This window comes from Haemaphysalis longicornis, unplaced genomic scaffold, assembly GCF_048455015.1.
Source record: "Haemaphysalis longicornis isolate Haplotype H1 unplaced genomic scaffold, Haemaphysalis longicornis Haplotype H1 scaffold_8, whole genome shotgun sequence".
Lineage (NCBI taxonomy): Eukaryota > Metazoa > Arthropoda > Arachnida > Ixodida > Ixodidae > Haemaphysalis > Haemaphysalis longicornis.
Window position 1 is genome coordinate 193,843,129 of NW_027526445.1, and position 23,953 is coordinate 193,867,081.

Genomic DNA, 23,953 nt, shown 5'->3' on the forward strand with positions numbered 1-23,953 from the left:
CTCTCACCACTCGCAAGTAGTGAACCCCGCCCGCTACTCGCGAGCGGCGGGTGCACTCGCGCGATGTGCGGTGCTTACCGCTGTGAGCGCCGACCCTCGAGCTATTCTTCGCAGGAGCCGCTCGTTGTGGTGGACCACCACAGCGAGCGGCTTCTGCGATGAATAGCCAACACGAGTAAAAGCTCAAGGGTCGGCGCTCACAGCGGTAAGCTGTGCACATCGCGCGAGTGCACCCGCCGCTCGCGAGTGGCGAGCGGGGTTCACTACTTGCGAGGAGTGAGTGCACTCGCACTCGCGAGTGGTGAGTGGGGCTCGCCGCGAGTGGCACTCGCACTCACCAGCCTACAACGATGGCGAGGCTCACTCACCACTCACTCATGAGTGGTGAGTGGGGGGTGTGTGAGTGCACTCGTGAGTTTGCCGACCTATGAGCATGGATCGGGAAACTATAGACCATATTGTCAGGGTCTGCATAGAGATACGACAACCGCGGGGTGAGGGGGAAACGACACTGGCGGAGGCTTTGGGGCGAGGGGGAACCTCAACTTTAAGGCCGTAGAGGTGACGACGAGGCGACTGGAGTGGTGGTGGAGGAAAAGTAGGGAAGGGATGGGTACGCAGGCGGAGTAATCATACGGATGAGAATTTAGAACAGCCAGGGGTGAAAAAAGGTGGGTGGGAGCGATGAGTTTAAAACAAGAGGGGGAGACGGAAGGGAGGAAGCAAATCTATTAGGTTAGCTGGGAGTAGGGCAAGTAAGCGTAATAAAACAGGCAAGTCGGTTGCTGACAACTGACGCCCCGATTTAACGGGAGAGCTACTAATCATCATCATCAACTCAAGCGCAGGAGTAAACCAGTAAAGTAAACCAGTATGCAGTAACCCAGTTAAAGGCTAACTGCACTCAAATTTTTCTTTGTTCAAATTTCACCAAGATAAGTAGTCTAAGCTCTTAAAATCACCATGGCGAAATCCTAAGCTTCGTAAGCAGAGAGCCCGATGTGCCGTCGTTCAAAGTAGTACCTCCGAGCAGACGACGTTAGCACCTGGCGGGAAGTCGCCGAAACAAGTTTCGAGCGGCCTGTGACGGATCCAGGGGCATAGAGTTTCTAGTGAGAAACTCTATGGGTAGGGGAACCTGTCGCGTGGAGGTCGCGCTTCTCCGGCGATTTCCACCAAACTAGAGTGAACTAGAATACAACTCTAACCAAACGGTTGTCCAGGATTGTGGTCAGGCGCACTTCCGACATCGTGTTGCTATATCAATCGAGATGAAGTGGACCTTTCGACAGTTATTTTAAGTGCGAATGCACTTTATAAGCGACCCTGAATTCCGGCGACCGCCGTCCGTCCACATAGCAACAGCTGCGGGTGCGCGCGCTCCTCGTCTTCCTTGGCAACGGGGGGAGATGGGCGCGCGCTGCCTGGCCGCTGACATGGCACATACCCACGTGGGGGATTGGCCAGGAATCGGGCGTGAGAAGGGCTAATGCACCCGCTTAAAGGAGTACTGACACGAAATTTCAAAGCTGAGATCCGCTCTAGCAATCAAGTACAACGACAACACAAATAGGTGTCTGTGAATAAATGCATCTTTCTTTCTTTGTAGTTGTGTGTGTGTGTGATCTCTCTTTCGCGAACATTACCGAACCGCGCAAATTCAACTCGTGCATTCGCACTTTCACATTCTTCCCCTCGGGGAAATGCGGGGAAATTTTTTTTCACCAGAATTGGTGGAAACATTTAGAGTCTTAGTCTTAGAGTCTATTTGAAACATTTAGAGTCTTAGCCGATATCCCACTTAATGTTCGAGAGCTGTACTAAGCTTCCCTTGCTAGGCAGAGTGCGTGCGTTGTACGCAATTGCCGGGGTCAAGTTGCAATGGCGGCCTGTCCAGACCCAGAGATTCTTAGCACCCTGTGCGGTATCGCTGTTCTGAACGCCGCCGTGGACGGGTGCTCTACAGCTGCTGGGGACAGGGCCGAGAGTTGAGTTGGTTAGCCATGGGAGGGGGCGGCCAACTACTGCACCAGGGTGGCCAGATCCTTCTCTGGAGAGGGAGTGCTGTTTGGGGTGCTGTCACTCCCCAAACACCAGAGACAGTATATTACGTGAACAAAAAGGTGGCACATAGCCATTAGTAAAACTAATTGGAACAAACAAACAACCATTAAAATACCGGTAGTCAGTTTTTTTCCCCACTTTCAAGAAGTACCAGGCAGGGCTTGCTACGAGGAAAATACATTTGATAACAGCCGGTCGCAGAGTTTTGCAAGTGATTTTGTGAAGCATCTCCGACTGAAAGAAACGACAGATGCTTAATTAAGATGCAAGGCTGAATTGCGTATTCTTCTGACACATGCAATGGAGTCAGAGAAAAAATGTACAGAAGATCCATAGGTGGATCTGTAAGAATGCATAAACTTAAGAACAACAACGAAAGTTGCCACTGCGCCTCATCACTGCAGTTCCTCCGCATGGTGCAAAACGTGCCTTGCAGTATTTCGAACAAATACGTGGGTTGTTTCAGTGATTTTGCAGATCTGCTTATAAGTTACTGCAGTGACAACAAACAAGCTACGTGAGAAAAAACAGGCGATGTCACGCATTAAGTGCCATCTCCTTTCAAAACGCATGCCTGCGCTGACATCCGAGCTGTCACTTCAGCAGAGTCATACACTGCATGAGACGCTATTTCCGCTCATCACTTCTACCCGAGTTTATTCCCTCTCCCCCATAAACACAAGGGGCGTGGCCCAATGAGCACAACTGGCCCGGTTTAAAAATCCCACAACACAGCGCTTCTCGCACGTTCCTCGCACACCGTGCTGATCGTGCTTTGCATCCTAACCGTCCCTTGCTCACTTGAGCAGCGGCACCAGCTGCCCGCCATTTCTTTCGCTGTCCGCCAGCATTGGCAATCCGTTGCCACCATTCCTATTCCATCCCGGTTTGCTGCCTCTCCAGCCATGCCCTCATGTTCTACTCTGTTGTACTTTATACTCCATTTTGAAACATGCACAAGCGCTGCCGGGACGCCCCAAGAAGCCGCCCGACAGACGCCTAGGGCCGAGGCAGTGATGCGAGCCCAGCGCCACTGCGCATGAGCTTGATGTCACCTTCTCCACATGCGTTCCGTCGTTGTCCCTCCTCCTGTCTCCATGCATCTACGGGGTAAACTAGTGCTGACTGACATACCCCTCTTAGCAGACTGCTATGTGCAGGTAGCGAGGGTTTACTCGCAGGCGGATAAGCTCGCGCTCAAGGCGGCTGACTGCCGCCCCGCAGCGCCTTGCTCTCTTCCACCTCGCTTAGCTGCCTCGTCGAAAAACCCCAGCCGACTCTTCTCCACTTCACCAGTTCGCTAGCTGTGCAATGACAGCGTAGCAATGCACAGCAGTTGGTGAACTCTGCTTCAGAATGCGGGTTGTGCAACGAGCACCCCTGCTCTGCTGTAGCTGAGGGGAAAGGGCATTGGTGCGGGCCTGGGGGACCAGAAGGGAGCTTTGCTAAATGCTTACTTATGAGCACAACTTAGTAATACTTGCTTTTCTGATCAGAAAACATTAAGTTAGGTGCTTCCGTTTATGGCAGCAGCCACAAGCACTTCATTGCGCACTCCTTCAGTATTCTGGCGACAGAATGCCCCACCGACAGCCACTTTTTGAGACCAGGGGCCCACGGGGGAGTGGTGCGCAACAGCGAAGGTTTATTGCTCGGCGTCGTAGACCTGGATGACGTCCATGATGAGGTCGGCGAGCCTCTCGCGGGACAGGCTCTCGCACAGGGTCTCGTACCAGCTGAGCACGCTGTCCTCCCCGTGGGGCACCCGCACGTCGTAGGCCAGCAGCGCCACCTGCAGCACGGCCACGGCCAGCTCCTGCGGGGGGTGCCGCAGGCAGGCCGGCTGCAGGTACGCGTCGCACAGCAGCGACCAGGCCACCTGGGCCAGGGGCACCGCGCAGGGCGCCCCCCCGCCGCCGCCACGACCGCCGCCCGCGCTGCCGCTGGTCAGGGGGCCCAGCCAGTCGGTCAGCGACCGCAGGTAGTGCAGCAGGTACTGCAGGGGCAACAGAGCCAAGGCCGTCACAAGAGGAACGCGCCAAAGCTACACCTGCAGGGCTGTGAGGCATGGCGCCATAGTGGGGGGCTCCCCCGGAATGATTTACACCCGCCTGCAGAGTATCCTGAACATGTACCAAAATCTCGACACTTGGAAGCCGGGGCGTCATAACACCGGAAGCACTACCCGAGTACGTTTTAAAGAATTCTAGATGTCTGTCTGTGCCCAAAACTACCTTTTAATACGAGAGGGATCGTGAACTGTGACTGCATTTGAAGACAGCATTTTATATTAATCACGATACACATTCAAATGAATCTTTTCCCTCGTGGCCAGGCACAGATCCCATTCTGCACACAGCAGAGAAACAGTGGATGCGAGCTTTTGGAGGCTTTTCACATACAAAAAAAGGGCACAGATTGCATCATCCAAATATCAGTGTGCTTGCGGGAAGGCAATTTCGTAACTGCTATACCACGGACTACATACAGCCAAACATTTGGTGGGGTTTCGCCAGTTCGATGCGTGTGCAGGAGCATTATTTCAAGAGCCGACAGAATGGCCACCGAGACAAGAGCAAGCCAGACACAAGAGGGGGAGACGTGCGAAGGCACGCGAGGGTGTAAGCAGCTGCGAGTTTGAAATGAACCACTGGTGAGTTGTGGCTCCATCCAGAAAAGTTCACTCCCCCACAACCGAGCCACCAAAAACTGGTTACACGTTGAGGGGGTCGTGCTCCTAAGCAGCGTAGCACAAGATTAAAAGAATCGAGCCCCCTTCCTGTGAGCAGTGGGAGAAGGCTCCACCCAGCTCTGATCTCGACTCCCAGCTTAGGCTGGTCGAAAGGGCAGCAGGGGTCTCCACGATAAAGGTGCGCATTGTATGTACCTTTCGGCCAGCATCACTGCACGTAAACGTGCTGCTTGCAAAGAGGCACGCAGCAGTGCATGGGCACTGTGCCTTGTAATGCTACAAGAGCACTAGCAGCATTTACAAAACAATAAAAATATCTCTTTCTGAGGCTGCAGAATGAGGAAGCGATGGGCCAAAACACGTAACCGCAACAGTGTTCCTGCCCGACGCTTCCTTTAACCGCCAGTGTTGCCGCCGCTGAATGCTCAGTGGCGCCCGCCTTCTTGCAAAGGGCCTATTGCTGTCATGGCTGAAATTTGGGCTAACTGGTGCAGGCTTGGATATAGCTCACCACGAGAACAAGACAAGAACGAAGAAGGAAGCAACGAGGATGCTCCCGCGTGCAGCTTTATTCATCCTTGTAGTGTTCTCGCGGGTGAAGTGCATTCACTATGCAGCTGTAAACAATCCTGCCTAAACACTGAGCCATGTTTCAGTGCTTACGCTGAACCCATGCACATACGAATGAGCAAAGGCATTCACACAATTGGTTCCAGATCAGGACACGCAGCTATTTACATTGAGGTATGCAGCAGCAAGCAGGGAGAGCCGAATGAGGCAGCCGCTTGTGTTCTGCTCAGCCGTTGCGCATGTGTGCGGCAACGCCCCGCTGCTTTCCTGCTATGGCAGGATCGGCCGTTTGTGTCACTGCTCCGCTCCTATAGCATGGCATTCTGCTGCAGGATCAACTGTCGATGCACCGGCTCTGTCCATGGTCGTAAGAGAGGCGAGTGCTCTCTGCACACAACTCATGTATGTGGGCTTCAGCGCCAGCCTCAGAGCACCAATGTCGCTGCAGCTAGACACCCGACGGCAGACCAGCAGCACTTGTGGCACAGCAGCGAGCCGGCAGTGTGCCTGGGCGTGGCCTAGCAGCGGACACGAGTCTTCTTCCTGCTACCTTCACTTGCTCAGCGGCAACAGAGACGAGCTTCTGCTTGTCTTCAGAGGTTTCTCGTGCACGGCGCATTTAGCGCTTAAGCGGAAGTGGCGCACCACTGGCTGCAGAGCCCCTGCATCTGCTCCTCATCTCCCGACAGCCGAAACCAAAGCCAGCACAGCAGCCCAGTGACCCATCATGTGCAGCAAGTTGGCCAGCCTTAATTCATGCACTACAGCTTGTGGGCCAGCAGGGATTCGCAAGAACGGAAAAAAAAGGTGCAAGCTTGGTGTCTAACATGCCCAAGGATCTAGCATGCCTCCCCCCCCAGCTGGCACTCACCCGGTGAGGATGGTCGACAGAGACCTTGAACTGCAGCACTCGCAGCATCAGCAGCTCGCACTGCACGATGGCGTCGCGCAGGCACCAGTACTCCTCGGCCAAGGGCAGGGGGTCCGACTTGGGGTACGCACTCCTGCAATCAGCAGCGGGGCACCTCACGGCTGGCCCTCTTGCTCCAAACTGGACTTCCGAAAGAATTCTGACCCGACAAATAAACTTCCATACAATCTGGACTCAGAGAAGTCACGTTTTCATATCACGAGTTGACTGGCGTCATTGACTGTGAATGCCTGTTGCGCTGACAGACCCAGGTGACAAACAATGGCGGAAGCATGAGCACCGTACATTAGGCAAATGAAAAATGCCGCATCGTTTATGGAGGTTTTCACACCAGCCATTCTAACAGGGCTCATTCACGACTGAGAACTACTCAAACACTGAAATCGTGTTAGAGATCTACTACATTCAGCAAGAAAGGATAGGTTTTCTCACAGTCTATGGTAGCAGCTAAGGTGAAATAATCTTATGCAGCAAAAGGCGCGCTTTGTTAGTGCTTTTGTACCATGCAATTTACAATTCCATTAGCAGGCGTAGCCACGGATTGATTGATTGTGGCGTATAATGTGCCGATGCTACTCAGGCAGTGAAGTGCGCCATAGTGGAGGGCTCCGGATTAATTTTGACTGCCCGGGGATCTTTAACGTGTGCCGAAATCTCGAACACCTGAGCGTTCCTGCTTTGCACCTCCATCAGAAAAGCGGCCGGGAATCGAACCCGCGTCCTTGGGCTCAGCATAGCCAGGGAGCAAGGCGTTAGATGAGGTGAAATAACAGCAAGCCCACTACAAAATGGGTACTTTCATGGAGAGAAGAACGCAACACTGTCGGTCCTAGAAAATGGACAAGCGGAACGATCCCTTCATCCAGACGGCTGCAACTGCTAGAGAAATGCCCGCACTTCAGTAAGCGTCCAGCTTTAGAGGTTATTTTGCTGCTCTGGTCTCACATTGCTGTATGCATGCATGCAGTAAAACCCCGTTTAACGAAAGCCCAGGAAAAAAAGAACTGGCTTCGCCAAGAGCGCACTTCGAGAAAAGCGGGGATGGTTTGCTCGGCATGCCCCGCGGTGGGATTGTGAAGAACGCCAATTAAAGCGACATTTCGAACAAACCGATTTCGTTATAGCGATGGTTTACTGTATATGCATATATCAACGGTGCTGCATTTGAAACTCAGCAACATTTATAAAGCTCACTTTGTCGTCTCTTCTCACTCACTTGTGAAAGACGTTCACAACGTCGCGAATTTTCAGGTAGTCCTCTTCGACTTTGCCGGCCAGATACATTGCCGTTGCAGCCACGAGCTTGAGACCAAAAAAACAAAGCAGTAAGTTGGGCATTCCGGCAACCAGATGAACGCAACTGTAGCCGAAAAACCGCGGTACTTACATAGAAATCGTAGTCCTCCTGTGAGCACTCCTGGAAGAACCGGTGAAAGTACGTGGCAGCAGTGGCCGAGGTCTGCGGCTTCGCTTCTAGCTTGGTACCTGCGATGCCGCACGCAAAACAATCGGACATGAAATCGGCCGCAATGGCTTGAGCGAAGAGTCATTACCTGCTTCGAATATGAGCCTCACAGAGCCGACGTAGGATGGTGGCTTTGGGGAAGTCATTGTAGACGCGGATGGCTGCCGACCCTACGAGAGCAAGAAGCTACGCCGGTGTCGGTAGATGACTAGCGGAAGGAGATACCTTTCCCGTCCCTTTGGCTATGTGTGCAGCAATCTAAAGTCACATTTATCAGCTACTTGGAGTCCATTTCTGCATGCCGGAACCGCCGAGGCACTCGGTAGCAGCACGCGCGAACAACAAACGCGAATTGAGCAAACAAATCTTGCGATTCTCGCGCTCCCTGGTGCCGAGAAACCTTTCTTCAGCGCACACCACAGAATCGTACGTTATGAAAGCATGACATAAACAAATCATGCAGTGGTTGCTAAAAGCCTTTATAAAGACCGCTTAAATAAATGGTTATTACTATAATAAACCCGGAAACCTTCTTTTCGAAATGTCAGCCAGAATGTTACTGCTGAGCTGCAGTGCAGCACTGTGCACTGTGGCCCATGGACTGTGGCCACTACAGCTGAGCGCGTTTAATTTATCGAGGACGCAAATGATTACGAGTGGGTAAATGGGCGTGTGGAACAAATGACTGTTGCGGGAAGGGAAATGGGTGATAAGAAGTAGGGAGATGATGAAGAATTTAACGGGAACAAGGGTGGCGGATTGGTGTAGGGGAGGAGAGAAGAGGGAGGCGGATGGTGAGTGGGAATGGTAAACATGAACGGGAGGAGAATGGGGGATCTGAAGAGGGAGGGGTATCAGGTAATTAAGTGGTGAGAGACTGGGTCGGAAAAAGGGCGGTGGATATGCAAGACAGGGCGACAGAAATTGCATGACAGACGATGCGGCTGCGCCTATCCCCGCAGAATCGGGAGATAAGCACTCATGCTTAATGCCATATTCCACCATCTCCCATTCTCCCCCAACCTTTATAATTCGTATCAAAATTTTGGAACATGTCCCTTTTCCACCATTCTTGAATTCTGGAATCGCACTCTGCAGGAGTCATTTAGCACTGTGAAAAATTAATTGTCTAATCCACTGTCATTCTTCTGGGGTCCTATAGTAACATGATGAGTGCGGTCAGTTTACATTGGCAGCAACGCATTCCACTGTACGTGTGCCAGGGGGAAAAAAAGCAAGAAAATAGGGAGCACACTTATTGCTGCAAAGTGCTCCATATTGTGTGCGTCAGGAAATAAAACAAAAGGTACACGCGCAGATCTGCCGTATGGAAAAGCAGACCGTGCCTCCTTTGCACCTGCAGTTTGATTTCACCATGTGGTGCGCCGAGCTTGGCAAAATGCCAAGTGCTCTGCAGCACACGGAGCAACAAGACAGCGCGAAAGACGAGGATGAAGACAACAGGGTAGAGATGTGCGCTGGTTCCAACTTTTTGCATTAAATGACATGCAATACCTTCCACCGGTATCACCGGCAAGCCAATAAAGAGATGCACCGAATATAGCGTAACAAAAGTCACATGTAAAGCACAACAAAACAAATCGACAAAACGAGGTAACCAAATAGTAGGAGCCTAGTCCTGCCACCATCTTGTCTTTGTCCTCGTCTTTCACAGTCCTATTCCTTCGCGTGTCATGAACCAACTATAGCTGCAGCAACCAAGTCCAATTAATGCTCTGCGGTGCTCAGTCCGACATTATTGCTTTCACACATTTACAACTCGTAAGCGCTTGCATGTCCCCAGTTTTTGTAACAGAGGAGCTGTTGTAAGTCCGCTGTAGGTCGTACATCACACAGCGGTAGGAGCAGGTTGCCAGGTCCACCGTTGACCTCGCAGAAACCAGTTCCCAGACCCATTGATAGAGGGTGCAGTGGTCTCGCAGAGGCGGCACAGAATAAAAGGCGACACAGAATAAAAGTTTCTGGTGCACGATATATATTGGACATGACGGCTGTAGTAAATCAGAATCCTGCTCTTGCTTCTCCCACGGTCTTCCACGTTGAGGATCACTTTCATCCCACCCCAATGTTCACAACAGCGGCTTTATTTATTTATTTTTTAAAACCAAGGCTGCCTGGGTACGACACCCGTTCAGTTGAGGTGTGCGAACATTTGAAACTTCAAATACTGCACAGATAGAGCGTGCCATTCGGTTCGCATAGCAGTTTTGCCATTCAAAGTATTCGAAATTTTCGAACGCTAGAGCAATAAAAGTTTGCTTTGCCCTGCGATATAACAACTTCCAAGCTACACCGCATGGCAGTCCCTCTTTAGTTGGCCTTTTCACATGACGGCATGGTGCGCCAAAAAGCCAAACGCACGTAAGCCTGGCGCTGGACATGTGTACGCCAACTCTGATGCATGCTAGTAGTGTGGACCGTAACTTGGGTAAAATCTGCAAGTTTAATTGCATGAGTGAGAAATAAACATTTATTACTCATGGCAATGCTCGCAACAGCGTACTGGCTGCTTGCAGCAAGGTACTTGCACAAGCATGCATTGGCAATCATCTTCCCAACGACTGCATGGACAGCGGTGGCCAACGCCTCGGCCACGTCTCCAGAACGGTACGAGCCTCCCGAGTGCACCCCCCTCATGAGCTACGGGGACATTCTGCTGTGGTATAGAACTAATCAAAGACGGTGACCCCCGCCTCATCTGAAACTCTCACGCGCGGAAGCGGTGACATATCGACAGTTACAGACTTCTAACCCCGGTGCTAGGTGTACATGTGTGCCCCGAAGTATACGAGACAGATGTGTGCCGATTGTGCGCGAGTGCCAAAGCAACTACAGCCCACATCCAGTGGAACTGTGAACTGAACCCGCGGGAGGCTGCCACACAAACGCAGCTTCCCCCAAACATTACGAACGCGATGACCTCGTTGGACTACAGCACCCAACACCTGGCCGTCCAGCAAGTGCAGGCGGCTCTCGAACGCCAGCTGCCTAGGATTGCACCCACGGGTACAGGACGCCTCCCGGAACTCGGGGCGTGCGGTCTGGCAGCGGCAGAAAGAGCACGCCGACACGACGTCGTGGCCGCGTCTTAGAGGCTCACCCCTACGGGGCTCGCTCCTATTCGCAGGCTTTCAATAAACGTTGTTCTCTCTCTCTCTCTCATGAACCCACATTCTCTATGGCGGTGCACGACCAATTTTGGTTCCACTGCATTACCATTGTGTTCATCTTTCATTCTTACAATTTTCACAGCGGAGATGTAGTGGCGGGTCAAGCCCTTTCGTCCGTCTGATGTAGGTCGTGCGTCACGCTTGGATAGGAGCAGGTTCCCAGACTCGTGGATAGAGGCCGCAGTGGTCTCGCAGATGCAGCTTCCTCTCCTTCCCACTGCTCATGCCGATTTCCTTGAGCGAACTGCAGAATTTGCACGGTGTCACAAACTGCAGGCCAGGCCCTCCATTTTCTATATTCGGGCGGCCGACATGACGGCCTCCTGGACGGAGCCGGCCATTTTGCGCCTGGCTGAGGAATTTGGGGTCTCCCCTTCGGCTTTGTGCTCACCTCCTTTGTTTCGCACTGCCTGCTACGGGGACAAAAGCGGGCTGCAACATTCCAGCGGATGTGCAGGTGCGAGGGGTGTCGTCACGATCGCTGGCTCGGACGCGCGCTTGCGATCGTGGCGTATGGGCGAGGGCTCCAGGAGGGGGAAAAGAGGAACAATGGGAAGACGTCAGAACAGGACTTCAGCGGCCGGCGAAAGTTATTTAAGGGAGCGCACGCGGTCGCTTGGGGCAGTCGGCTGGAGATTCGTTAACGTGCTACGCGGGGAAGGGTCCGGGGGTGACGCGCTTTAGCAGAAGCACATCGGTAGGCTCACGACGGATCGGTCCACGCCTCGGCTCAGCGCTCGAGTTCGCCCGTTGCCGCGAGTCCCATGGCCGACCAGCTTCTGCACCCCCGAGCCGCTGCCCGGCGAAGTCGGCTCCACCTCGTCGCGACTTTGTCGGTGAACCGGTGTGTTCTCCTTGCCTCGTAGAGACTTCCTTTTACAACGCCCCTCCCGCCGTATTTTGTTTGTTGCCTCGGATTAAGATATCCGCATCCTTCCAGGTTTTTTTTTTTCTCTAGCGTCACTTGTAGCTAACGAGCTGAGAGTTGGGTTTTTTGGTGTCTTGTTTGTAGTAGTGTTGTTGGGGGTCGTAATTGTCGTTATCAAGGGTAACGATGTTGATTTATTTATTTATTTATTCACGTTACCTTACAGGTTCCCGTAGGAACATTGAGTAAGGGGGCAAGAAAAGCAAAAACACAAAATATAACAGAAGCAAACAAAGTACAAAACATTACAATGTGGTAATATAACATAACTTAAAGAGGAAGGGCATGGAAAAACATAATGTAGTTACAATGATGGTGTCTAATACAAAGGTGTAGAATACGACAGGTACTCAAACAAATAAATGGTGCCAAAAACAGCACTAGGTACAAAGTCAGTACACATATACAGATATGTACAGATATACAGAGCTACATTTTTATGGTAATGCCGGTATATTTGGTTGCGGAATAATGTGTGGTCAGTGATTGAAACTATTGTGTTAGGAAGATCGTTCCATAATGTTATGGCTGTGGGCAGTGCTGATGAGTTAAATGCTTGGGTGTGGCCGAAAATGCGTTTGAAACTTCGCTGGTTGTTTAGTCTATTAGACATGCGCACGGGAGCTTCTAGGGGAAGGGGGGGTAGATAAGAGCAGTTTACATATTTGTGAAGTAAGCAAACGATGGCAACAGCGCGACGTGTTTCCAAGGGTTCGAGAGAGTTATCAATCTTTGAGTTGCACTAAAATAACGGCTATATTTCTGAGAGATGAAACGCGCAGCACGGTTTTGAATTGCTTCGATTATAGAGATTAAGTATTTTTGATAAGGGGACCAAACAGATGAAGTGAACTCAAGTTGAGGACGGACGTACGTTAAATAGGCCAGTTTACGGACATTCGTAGGGCAGTGTTTTAAATTACGACGTAAGTATCCCAAGGTTCTGGAGGCTTTGGCACAAACAGTAGTTATATGCAGGGACCAGGAAAGATTGCGAGTTAGATTCACGCCCGGAGGACATTTTGAGTGTCGTGTACAGCTTGCAGGGCTGCTAGATGTTTCTTATAGCGAGTGCTGTTGTCGGTGCTTAACGATGTTTGTCCCATAGGGTGTTTTGCGTGTTGCTAGTATTTTTTTGGTAGTTGCGTGACTGAGGTGTAACAAGTGTTTGCCTCTAGAGTGTTTCGCGTGTCGCGTACAGCTGTCAGAGTTATGTTTTCGAGGTCGAAGGTTAAGGCGTAGGCCACGGTGGATCGAGTGCCTTCGTAGTGGCCACCTTGTGTATTTGGTTGGCCTTTGTTGTGTTGCTACATAGTTAGCGCGCGCGTGCGCTTAGTGTCCGGTTGCATGGTGCCTGCGTGCACCAGGCCGATGGCAGTGTGAAGGGTTCTTTTTCTTGTGTTGGGCGGTGCCCTGTAATCTTTTTTTTTGTGCAGTAAACCTGTATAGTTCAAAACGTAGTCGAGCATCTCCGTTGTGATTTCATTCACCCCAGCAATCTCGGCACACATGAAAACTCACGGGCCGGCCACCCTGCTAAAATACAAATACTAACTGTTGTCTCGCGCCCTTCTTCTTGGTGTTTGCTAGCGGACGCAATTATCCGGGGGAGGGGTTTGTGACACACGGCGACGACACTGCTGTTTCCGGGTAAGCAGCCGTTGACGTTCAAGCCGATACAAGGGAACCACAGCTCTGCTGCTTCAGCAGATTGTGGAACTGGGCTTAATTTTTTGTACCACTAGAAAACACTACAGTACATAAACATTCGGATGTGCTGAGTTTTGACAGCCTAAGTAATCACTTTTTTGCAGCGGAGGCTAACCCCCCCATCTTTTTGCATCCCCAAGAAAGAAAAGTCGCTCGTTCTCTCAGCTCCCGGGCCAGTGTTCTCGGCACATGCTGTGGCTCTCGTGCTATGCGCACACATTCCCCTCTGGCCACCTGTTCACCTCCAGCACTTCATGTAATGACATGAGAAGGCACGTAACCCTAGCGAGACGAACGGACAATGGGTGGACCTCGAGGGTAAGCACCGAGAGATGGGGCCAGAACAAGAGGACTCGATGGGGAGACGAAACAAAGAAAATCAGGAGGCAAAGGACGGACTAGGGCGGTGCAGCAAAGGAGCGGCTGGAGGACAATGGGAGAGGCCTTCGTCCCACAGTGGACCCAAGCAGGCTGTTGATGATGATGATGATGATGATCGCCCTGGAAACGAGTTTGCAAGTGAAGCCCACTACAGGAAATCAGTGTGAACGGAATTGCCAAGCTGGCTTTTCCACACTGGTGCCCAGTGAAGTCTAATCAGAGAAAAAAGAATGTGGCAGAAGACCACCACCGATTGGCCCCAGATGTTAAGCACAAGCGAGATGCCCCTTGGCATCCTAAATACCACGCGGCACCAAACGCAAGGTTTCAGTGTGGCTACAATCCCACCGAACCCTCCCCAGCGCTGCTCGAGCAGGAGTTGCGGTCAACTGGTGACCCACAAACAGCTCCACTGGTCATCCACCTTCACGGAGCAGAAGAGCACAGACTTCTTTGGGTGATGTTTCAGAAGCTCGACACGCACTAAAGCAAAGATGCTTGTATTTGAAAATATTTGGTGTGCGGTCAGTTTTCTGACGTTTGTGTTTCAAAATATTTGATTCAATTCACAGTCTCAAAGTTCACATTTGCACACCTCTAAGCTCGAGTAATGCCACCATCACTTGCACCTTGCAGCGTATTGTCCTTCAGCACTACAGAGCTTCGCTTAAAGCTTTGGCACAAACCTTTGGCATGTTTAGAAACGGATTCCAGTACTACTTCACAGCTGCAGTAGAGCTAGACAATCACTAACCACTCGCACAATCTCCGAAACGAGCAAAAATGACGTGAGAAAAAAGTCTTCAGGGGCTGTGCTCAGAGATTAGATTTTATTTTTCCTTCGGTAATGATCGGTGCCCGTACAGACACACACCCAAGTGCACAGAACCTCCCGGCCACGGACAATACGCAGTTGTGCAACAAATCCCCTCGCTTCACTGCACCTTCGGCCGACCCTGAAGCCATTTTGTTTTGCGGAGCTCCAGCTGCTCGAACACGTGACGCAGCCTGCCACCACGACAAGCGGGCGAGTTTCCAGGCGCACCTGCAGTTGCCAACGTGGCTTTCAACAGGAACAGAAACAAAAGAACCACTTTTCCGTAACTTCGGCAGGCGAAGCAGCGCCACTTCACTGGTGCAGCCACTAGCAACACACGAACGAGAACTACGGGGCTCCCAGCGCCTAGTGTGTTCTCAACCGCACGACACGGGGCTCCCGTCGTCGAATTGATCACAGAGTCGAGACACGAGTCAACGGAAAAAACAAAAACAAGTCGCGTATGTAACACATGCACGAGAGAGAGAGAGAGAGAGAGAGGGGAAAAAAAAACAGGGGGAGGAGCTCTCTCTCTCTCTCTCTCTCACTCAATCTCAACAGGAACACAATGTGCATAGCACAGAAGAAGAAGACACCTGACATGCACATGCTTGACTAGACAGGGCACTGCAACCTCCCCGGTGGTGGTTGTCGACGCGAGCAACGCGGCCCACACTCCTTCAGTCTGAGTCGTCCTCCTCCCCCTCCCCCTTGGCACCAGCGGCGGCGGCGGCAGCAACAGTCGGGGCAGTCGGCTCGTAGGAAGGCGCCTGCTGTGCGGCCGAGGCCAGGCTCGAGATCTCCGTCTCGGATGGGGGCAGCTCGCCTGTCTGGAGCTCGATCTCCACACGGTACTCGTGCTTGGACAGGTAGCGGACGTACTTCTCCGGCGGGTTCTCGTTGGACACGGAGATGGAGCGCACCGTGGTGTGCGAGACACTCGTCGCGGGCATGCTGAACTCGACGGCGACGAACTGCTCGAACGACGCCGGGATCTGGTCGAAGGAGGTCAGGTCGAGCCGCAGCAGGAACAGCTGGGTCGTGTAGGCACCTGGGCACAAAGGGGGACCGCTGGCACCTTGCCTGCCCAAGGCACACATCTCAGCTCCCACGAAAATGCCCTCTAGTGCGTGCTCGGAGGCTGTGCCCGCCAAGTTTGCCCTCCCCTGCCGTTTACCGCGAAGCACCAAATCGCAGCAGCCCAAGGCCCCACCTTGTCCCTCCTTGGGCAGCCGCGGCACGCGCCACACGACGGCCTTGTAGGCGTGCTCGTACTTGGCCTGGCCCGTGGACACCTCGATCAGGCTCGTCTCCAGCGGCTGGGCAGTGCCCATGATCCGCTCCAGGCCCTGCACGGGGGGGAAAGAAGAGGGGGCTGGCACCTTTCTTCCTGCCCGTGTGCACTGCATGCCCCCCCCACACTGGCAGCCCGCTCCCGCCCGGAGTGCGAGCGATCTACGGGAGGGGGGAGACACTGTGTGGGAACCCTGCAGCACGGGCCCCCTTTCACCTCGTAGCTCGCTCCTACTCTGGCTGCGATGACTGTTCACCCGAAAGAAGAGGGGATCCGTGCAAGCCCTCTTCCTCTTCCTGCAAGCTCCGTCACGCCTTGCATCAACTCACGGGCCGACGCACCGGCAGGCATGCACTGCCTTGCCCCCGCTCGTGCTCAGCCAGGGGCCGGCCTCCTTTCCCCCGTGCCTTATAAGCTGTGCAAGTGGAGGAGGTGGAGAAGGGGCTGCTGCTCTGTCCCTTCGACCCGATCGGACGTGCAAGGCAGACCCATTCCGGCCTTGCGGGCCAGGCCTCGAGGCATGCGTTGCTAGAGTGTAGTTCAACATGTGCTGTACCATTCGGCCAATAAACCTCCTGGTTCGTCCTGGCCCTTTGTCAGTGAGCCAAACTTCTCTGGGGTGCTTGGTGGGCATGGTGAAACCCCCGCATCGCCCCAGAGGAGGGCGGGGACGCACCTTGATCTTGCCGGGGCGCCGGGCGGCCGACTTGAGGGCGCCGTAGCGGAAGTGCTTCTCGACGCGGAACAGGTACACCCAGCACTCGGGGATGGGGAAGCGGATCTGGACGTCCTCGCAGGGCACCTGGCCGTGCTTGCGGCTGTGGTAGCCCGGCACCAGCACGTCCGCCCGCAGCTCCACGTGCCTCGGGGACACCCGCATCACCACCTTCAGCTGCAGGGGGAGCTCCCGCGCCTTGGGCGGCCGCACCCGGAACCGCATCAGCTCAAAGAGGCACGCGTCCGGAGGGTGCAGCCTGCCGGCAGAGGGGGCCGAAGGAAAGCGACACTCTTGCAAGCCTGCTCTGGCACGGGCAGAGGCCACATCCCCGGTGCAGCAAGAGGACACCCACTCCGGGCACAGCGTAGCTCACCACAGTGCGCCTTCCACAAACCAGCGGCACCTGGCAGCCAACCTCCACCGTCTAAGCGTGTCCAACTTCTCAATAATATCATGGGAGCACAGATCGGCGAGTCGCTGCTCAGCGCTTTATCACGGAAGAAAGCAGCACAACAAGCGAGAGTGCTTCGGGTGCGCACAGCTGCCCTGCCAGTGCAACCGTCGCCTTCCAGGCTGTTCCCGCAAGCAGGAGATATTCACTGCCTTGCCATCAACAATGCACACGCGAAATCGCTCTCGCCACCCGCAAATGAAGGTAGCCTTATAAAGGGAAGGGGTTGTGTCTTGCTTGTGGAACAGCCTGGAACGCGACGGTTGCACTGGCGGGATCGTTTTGTGCACGCGAAGCCCTCCCGCTCGTTGGGCCACTTTCTACCGTGATAAAGCGTGATCAAGCGCTAAACAGTCAGTCACTCGCCGATCGACGCTCCTGTGATAGGTACTATAAAAAAAATTGGGCACCTGTACCTCCCTTGAGAGAAATGCATGTGGCACGAGATAGCTTTGCAAAACTGTAAAGTGAAAAGTGCATAGGCACCGAGGGCAGAAGAGAGGAACACACAGAAGCTCCCTCCTTCCACCGTATTTCCACTTTCCAGTATGCCCCAACTAGCCAAACTTTTGGTGCTGTTACAAAAATACCAACGCCTAAAAGGTATTTACTTCTGATCATGCATTGGCAATCCAAAAACAACAAAGGATGCAATGGTACAATGCAGGGAAATGTTGCACCGTGGTAGTGTGAACATTTACCCATAACATGAAGGACCGAAATCCCCCGTCTGCATCAAGGTGGTAAACTCCAAAGGTGCAAATGTGCAGCGTCTGTATGGCCCGTCCCAAGCCTGCGTAAGGATATTTCAGTGGAGCTGTTCTGTTTGTCTGTGTTTGTTCCCTACTACAGTTAAACCTCGATATAACGAACTTCAATATAACGAAATTCTCGATATAACGAAGTTACAAGGCACACACAACTTACTTTCCATTGGAAACCATGTATATTTTATTTCGGTATAACGAAGCAAATGTTGCTGTAATTCCATTACAACGAAGTCTCTGAACTTGAAAATTTACCCACAAGGACAATTTCCCCGTGACGACGTCTGAGGGGAAAGCGTTGGCAGCGCGAGCGACTTGGGTAACGCACGCGGCCGGGCCTCCCGGGGCGCGCGGCAAGCAAGGGAGAAGCAGCGAAATCCTCCCGCTGTTGCGAATGGGCATCCCACCGCAGCCACCAAGGTTGCGACTCGCATCCCAGCTTGTCTCCGATATTGGTTATCAGCCATCCTGATGCTGTATCCGCTGTTAGGACTGGGCCCGCTCACCGCAGCCACCACTCTTGCGACTGGCCATCCGAGCGCAGCCACTGGTTAGCGACGTTGCCATGATCCGTCCGCTATCGATGCGGCGTAGAGCAGAGCGAGGAAGTTCTCGAGTCGACGAAAAGTTGAAGCGACATTTATATGCCGTATGTACAAGGGTAAGCAAACGTTATATGGCTCGCACAAAGGCGACAGCACCACTCCACTCAGTGCCTCTGAAAAGTGCCGCCGATAAATGCAGACGATAAGTCATAAGTGCCTCCTGGTGGGTTTTTATACCCCCGGAAGTTCGTTTGAGCCCCGAGAAGTTTGAATCGCTCCAATCAGGACTCTCGATGGCTGAAGTTTCAAATCCAACGAATCGTAGCGAAGCGACGCCTACGCCGTCTCCGCGAGTCGGTCGTTCACCCGGTGCAGGATTTGGCCGAGCCGCCGTGACGCTGCATACCTCCTCCCCCCATGTGCCTTTGCTGCGACCCAAAGTGGCCTCCCTCTTTCTAGTGCCTTCGCATCGCCTGGTGCGTTCTCTCGCCGCTTTTGTTTCCCGCGTGCGACGCCGCCATGAGGGGCTGTAAGCGGAAAGCTATTTCGCTTGAGCAAGAAGCGGTGATCCTGGAGGCTGTTTCCAAAGGGGAAAAGAAGAGAGACGTTGCAGCTCGATTCGCGATATCACAAAGTACGCTGTCAACAATTTTAAAAGCTAAGGACGTGATTCTCAGCTCTGCCAAATGTGGCCGGTCAACATCAGCCGACGCACCTGAAGCCGCTACTTGGCTGGAGAAGGAAATGCCGAAAATATTGACGCGATACCAGCCATCGGAAGTCTACAATGCGGAGGAAACAGGATTTTTTTACCAGATGCTGCCGAATAGGACGCTAGCACTGAAAGGGAATCGGTGCCACGGCGGTAGGCAGAGTTAGCTGCGTATCACGGCTCTTCTGTGTGTCAACATGGATGCCAGCGACAAGCGGGTGCGGGTGAAAGAAGGTCATGGACTACTTCCAGACGAAATAAATGAGTGATTGCTTTGGTAGGTACCGAATTTCGATGCAACGAAATTTCATTATAACGAAGAATAGTGCCGATTTTTACGACTTCGTTATATCGAGGTTTAACTGTACTTGTGGCTCCATGGCCTGCGGTTTGGCATTTGCGTGTTGTGGGGACAAGTCTGTCCCCATGTCTCGCTCAGAGCTAGTAGGCTGGCGCCGCCGACAGCGACAAGGAGCACCCTGAATCTCACGGGCTCTCGTGCGAGACACGCACCGGCCGACGTGCCAGCCTGCCTTTTTAGCCTGGCCAGCCCAGGCGGTAGAGCAGGAGACTCAATCTCAGGGTCGTGGGTTCAGGCCCCACGTTGGGCGCCAGAAGGCGGGGTTCGCAGCTATGAGTGGCCTGTATTGCCGGGCTAGTCAGCCAGAACACGAGCCCCAGAGCCGCAATCGACTCACCGCAAGGTGCCAAAGACGAGTTCGGAGGCAAGCGAAGTCGATGAAGTGCGCTTTACTCCACAGTCAGTCAGATGCACAAGAGAGTGGCTGTCTCGAGCTTGGGCAGAGGACGAGCTCAATAAGCCGTTGTAGGCCGCCGGCTTGGTTCGTCTCCTGCGGGGAGACTCGCCTTTTTCTCCCCGCGCGGTCAAACTGCCCGGTTGCACCAGGAGCGCTCCGTTCCCCAACCGTGAGGCAAGGCGAGTCTCTCCGCAGGGAAGAACTAAGCACGGACTCTGTCCTCCGCCCAAGCTCGGGACAGCCGCTCTCTTGTGCATCTGACCGACCATGGAGTAAAGTGCACTTCATCGACTTCGCTTGCCTCCGAACTCGTCTTTGGCACCTCCCGGTGAGTCGATTGGACCCACAGCGGCGTCCACGCGATGCCACATGGTGGATTGTGGCTCTGGTGCTTATGTTCTGGCTGACTAGCCCGGTAATACAGCCCACTTTTCGCCGCGAATGCCACAGTGTGCTTGTGAAGCCCTCTTGGCAGGAGTGGCGAGATTTCTTGGCAAGGCACCCGCAGGACGTCAACTGTTGTAGTGAGTTTTAAGGCACAGGCCACCATTGTCCCTCATTAAGTGCTGCCACGCCAGCTTTGCCCCAACCAAGAGTCGGTGCGACTGTCCCGGAGTGTTTGGAACCCGGCCCACACCCGTGCGCTTTCCCCCGGCAAGATGGCTCCCGCGCAGCCCCCGAGCGGCAGCAGGGCAGGCTCACTTGATGATGCGGTTGTTCTCAAACTCCTCCTGGAGGACGCACGAGTGGAACTCGCAGTTCTCCAGGCGGATCCACTCCTCCGTGACCACGGGCATGATGTCGTAGCGGCCCACCACCTCCTTGCCCTGGCGGGTCAGGTCGTTGATGCCCACCTCGATGTCCGGCATGCCTGCACACAGTGGCCTCTGCTCGTCACGCCCCAGTGCAGACAGGGAGGGCCCCGTGGAGACACTGGCACGGGTAGCAAACGCGCCGCTGAGGCCGCCTTCCACAGCTGCCACTGTTCCAAGTTGGGCGCACTTTCCAGCCAGCTCCATATTGCCGCCTGTGCGGGAGCTCCAAGTGGCAGCTTGCAAAGCCCCGGTACTGAACTCGTTCCCTTTTAAGACCTGGCAAGTGGCTGCCCTTCCACACGGAGGAGGATGCTCAGCTGTGCAGTCAGTGGACGCGGGCCCCTGTTTCGACCACTCCCAAATGTTCCAAGCTGTAGAAGCGAACTGCATGTGGAAGCGAACTGCAAAGGTTGTCAGCAAGCACTGCATTTATTTTGTGACGAGCGGCTCCCGGAGGACGACTACACGGCTTAGGGGGTAACGAGGCGGCCCATACAGCAGCTCGAGTTCTTACTGTCCGAGCAGGCCCTTCGGTCACCCCTAACCACGGAGAGCAATCCACTCGAGATAGCCTTACTACGTACGCGGCTATCACCGCACACTACCGCCTCCTCCGCCTGAAATACCCCCCAGCCCACTCCTCACTTTCCACAAAGGAAGAACGCTTGTGGCGGCTCCTTCAAACTAATACCCTTCCGTGCCGCGCCAGCCTTTATCGCATATACCCTGATCAATACCCATCACCCCTATGCCCCCACTGCGGAGATGTCGACACCCTCTGCCACGCTATGTGGGCGTGCCCTCGAAACCCCTTACCCCTAATCCCCTCTGCTGATCAATGGGAGGCGGTGTTGGGCGGCTCTGACCCTGGGGTCCAGAAAGCCTTGGTGGAACGTGCTGCCGAAGTCACCGCTGGGCTGCACCCAGTGGTCACCACCCGCCCCTAAATTGCATACTGCAATAAAGTTTATTCCTCCTCCTCCTCCACAGCACATGTGGAGAACGTCTGCCATAGGCGACACACACGCCAAGAATACAGTGCATTTGAAGCCTTACTGTACGCAACCCCTATAAAGGTAACAAACATGCAAGGCAGGCTTGGCGACTCTTGCAGCCTTTTTAGGAAGCAGTAAAACAACAGCAGATCCACGAATACGAGCTCGCTCGCATGCTCCTCTGTGGCTGCTCTCCTCCTCCGCACTGTGGTGGTTAAAGGGGCAAGACAAGTGCTCAGCTGAAGACGTTTCCTTGTACTGCGACATTCCTTTCCGCTCTTCGACACAGGTTGTGCATATTGTGCCTGTTTTGTGAACATGCCTGCGGCCATAGAACGCCCTTTTGTTCATCTCAGTACTGTGCAGCTGTCTCCGCCCCATCCACGAGTATAACCTGTTTCCGTGTAAACATGAAAACGCTGGACGGGTTTCGCACGTGCTGTTGCCCATCGTAGGCAGCTAGCCAGGACACTGAGCCCTTGGTGGCACCACCAATTCCAACACATTTCAACAGCAGCCATCATTCAAAAGGACACCGTACAAGTTGGGTTCATTAGGAAGACTGCTCTGTCCCAATAACAATGGTACCAAGTTTATCGGAAACCCGAAAAAAAAAAAAAAAAAAAAGAGAAATAATGGAGATAGGTACTATTAAGATGTGAAGCAGTGGCAGCTCCCTGGCCACTTTCTGGCAACTCTCTCATGATGTCACAAAATCTTGCTTGTGCGAATGGCGGCCGCCGAAATAACCCAGCGCTAAGATACATTGCCAAGCGGGGACTCCAGCCCCGTTTGATTGCATCACTTGGATGATAAAGTGCAGTCACTACACTGATAACTACGACGTTTTTCGTGCAGGCCCATATGACATCACTCCTGTCCACAACACGTCACTGCAGCGTGCAGTTTGAAAGTTTTCCAGTACTGCTAGCGTTTTTTTCCAGTTCAAAAATGTCTCTTGTGGCTCGAAAGCACAGTGGGGTATGGAAGCCTGCTTCTTTCAAGTTAAATGAAGTGGCATTTTGTCTTTGTGGCCCCTTAACGAGGCAAGCGGATGCACAACAAGGCCCGGCCGCATACCCTTGCCCCCGTGCACCCACAGCCTCACTCAGTCAAGCCCCAATCACTGGGGGAGCCTCAATGAGCAAGCCGGGTGGAGCCTCAGCGAGTTCCACTCACGGCAGCATCAAGCCCCCCACACTCTCCAGGGGTGTAGCGAAGCTATCGGTTGAGATGGGCGACGCCCCTGGCATGTCCTGCTGGAGAGAAAGGTCCAGCTCAGCGCCCCCCCCAACCAGCTCAAGATGCCACTGACAGCACAGGCTCAGGGGCCTGGCACTGCCACTCCTGAAACAAGCCAGTGGTGAGGAGGTGCTTGGCACGGGGACACTAGCCGGCGCACAGAAGTGGCACGGGCGAAGCAAAGATTGGGTGGGAAAAGGAGCCAGGAAAAGAAGCAAGGAGGACTGACGTGGCGGGTCCTGGAAGCAGAGCTGCCGGCCAAGAGAGAACGCCCGGGGAGCCTTCCTCCTGGACCACCACACTGGTGAAGAAGACGAGGCGGCGTCCACAACACAGCCCTCGGGGACCGCCAAAAGCCCGTGCCCCACTCCCAGGCTCAACGACACCTGCCACGTGAGCCCCAACATTTGCGCACTCGACTTGCTCACTCAGAAGCTGTACCCATTAGTCTAGCTCCGGTTCTCACTTGCGCATTTGGAGAGTAATTTGACCCGTCAGTACATTTGTTTAGTGTCCGTCGCCAAATCGTCTCGCCTCCTCCGTGCCTTAGCCTCGTTGTCAACAAAACCACCTGCACAGCAGCACCTGCTCCCCTCTCTCTGCCCCTTGCTACACGCAGACCAGCCACACGACCCACCGGTGATGAAGGCGAGGAAGAAGACGCGCACGCGGGCCTTCTGCTTCCACACGTGGCCCGTTCTGTCCTGCTCCACGATGAACTCGTCCTGCACGGTCACCTGGATCTCCTCCGTCTTGTAGGTGAGCGCCCGGTCACGGTGGATCTGCAGCCGGAACAGGGCGTCCTCCACCACCTGCAAACAAAACGACTGCCTCAGGCATTCTGCCCTGCCAGTGCACTGCCTTAGGTGAGGCACAGAGGCATTTTTTGCTCTGCCGCACTTACTGC

General features: G+C 53.7%; 2 protein-coding genes across 4 annotated transcripts in view; both read right to left on the minus strand.

The window, feature by feature from the left end:
• Positions 1-3,685: 3,685 nt before the first annotated feature.
• On the minus strand, positions 3,686-8,111 carry Koko (cyclin Q). The gene is made up of 5 exons (XM_077681668.1): positions 7,811-8,111; positions 7,645-7,742; positions 7,474-7,559; positions 6,198-6,330; positions 3,686-4,060 (listed from the first exon to the last, which is right to left on the minus strand). The coding sequence occupies exons 1-5, from the start codon at positions 7,866-7,868 to the stop codon at positions 3,710-3,712; spliced, it is 726 nt and encodes a 241-aa protein (XP_077537794.1). The 5' UTR covers positions 7,869-8,111; the 3' UTR covers positions 3,686-3,709.
• Positions 8,112-11,970: 3,859 nt separating this feature from the next.
• Stnb (stoned B) overlaps positions 11,971-23,953 on the minus strand; it is a 43,262-nt gene continuing 31,279 nt past the window's right edge. For 2 of the 3 annotated variants that reach the window (XM_077681662.1, XM_077681663.1), the window contains exons 4-8: positions 23,684-23,858; positions 20,697-20,865; positions 16,720-17,017; positions 15,963-16,098; positions 11,971-15,800 (exon numbers count right to left, since the gene is read on the minus strand). In XM_077681662.1, coding sequence (XP_077537788.1) covers positions 15,430-15,800; positions 15,963-16,098; positions 16,720-17,017; positions 20,697-20,865; positions 23,684-23,858 — 1,149 coding nt within the window. In that variant the 3' untranslated portion in view covers positions 11,971-15,429. The remainder of the gene's footprint in view (positions 15,801-15,962; positions 16,099-16,719; positions 17,018-20,696; positions 20,866-23,683; positions 23,859-23,953) is intronic. The other variant, XR_013318388.1, reaches the window with a different exon arrangement.

Bases quoted from the DNA above. Each gene is read 5' to 3' on its own strand.
- Koko (XM_077681668.1), bottom strand. From the start codon at position 7,868: ATGACTTCCCCAAAGCCACCATCCTACGTCGGCTCTGTGAGGCTCATA. The intron at 7,560-7,644 runs GTAAGTACCGCG...TTTGGTCTCAAG, and splicing joins AGGAGGACTACGATTTCTAT to CTCGTGGCTGCAACGGCAAT. The intron at 6,331-7,473 runs GTGAGTGAGAAG...TGCTGATTGCAG, and splicing joins GTTGTGAACGTCTTTCACAA to GAGTGCGTACCCCAAGTCGG.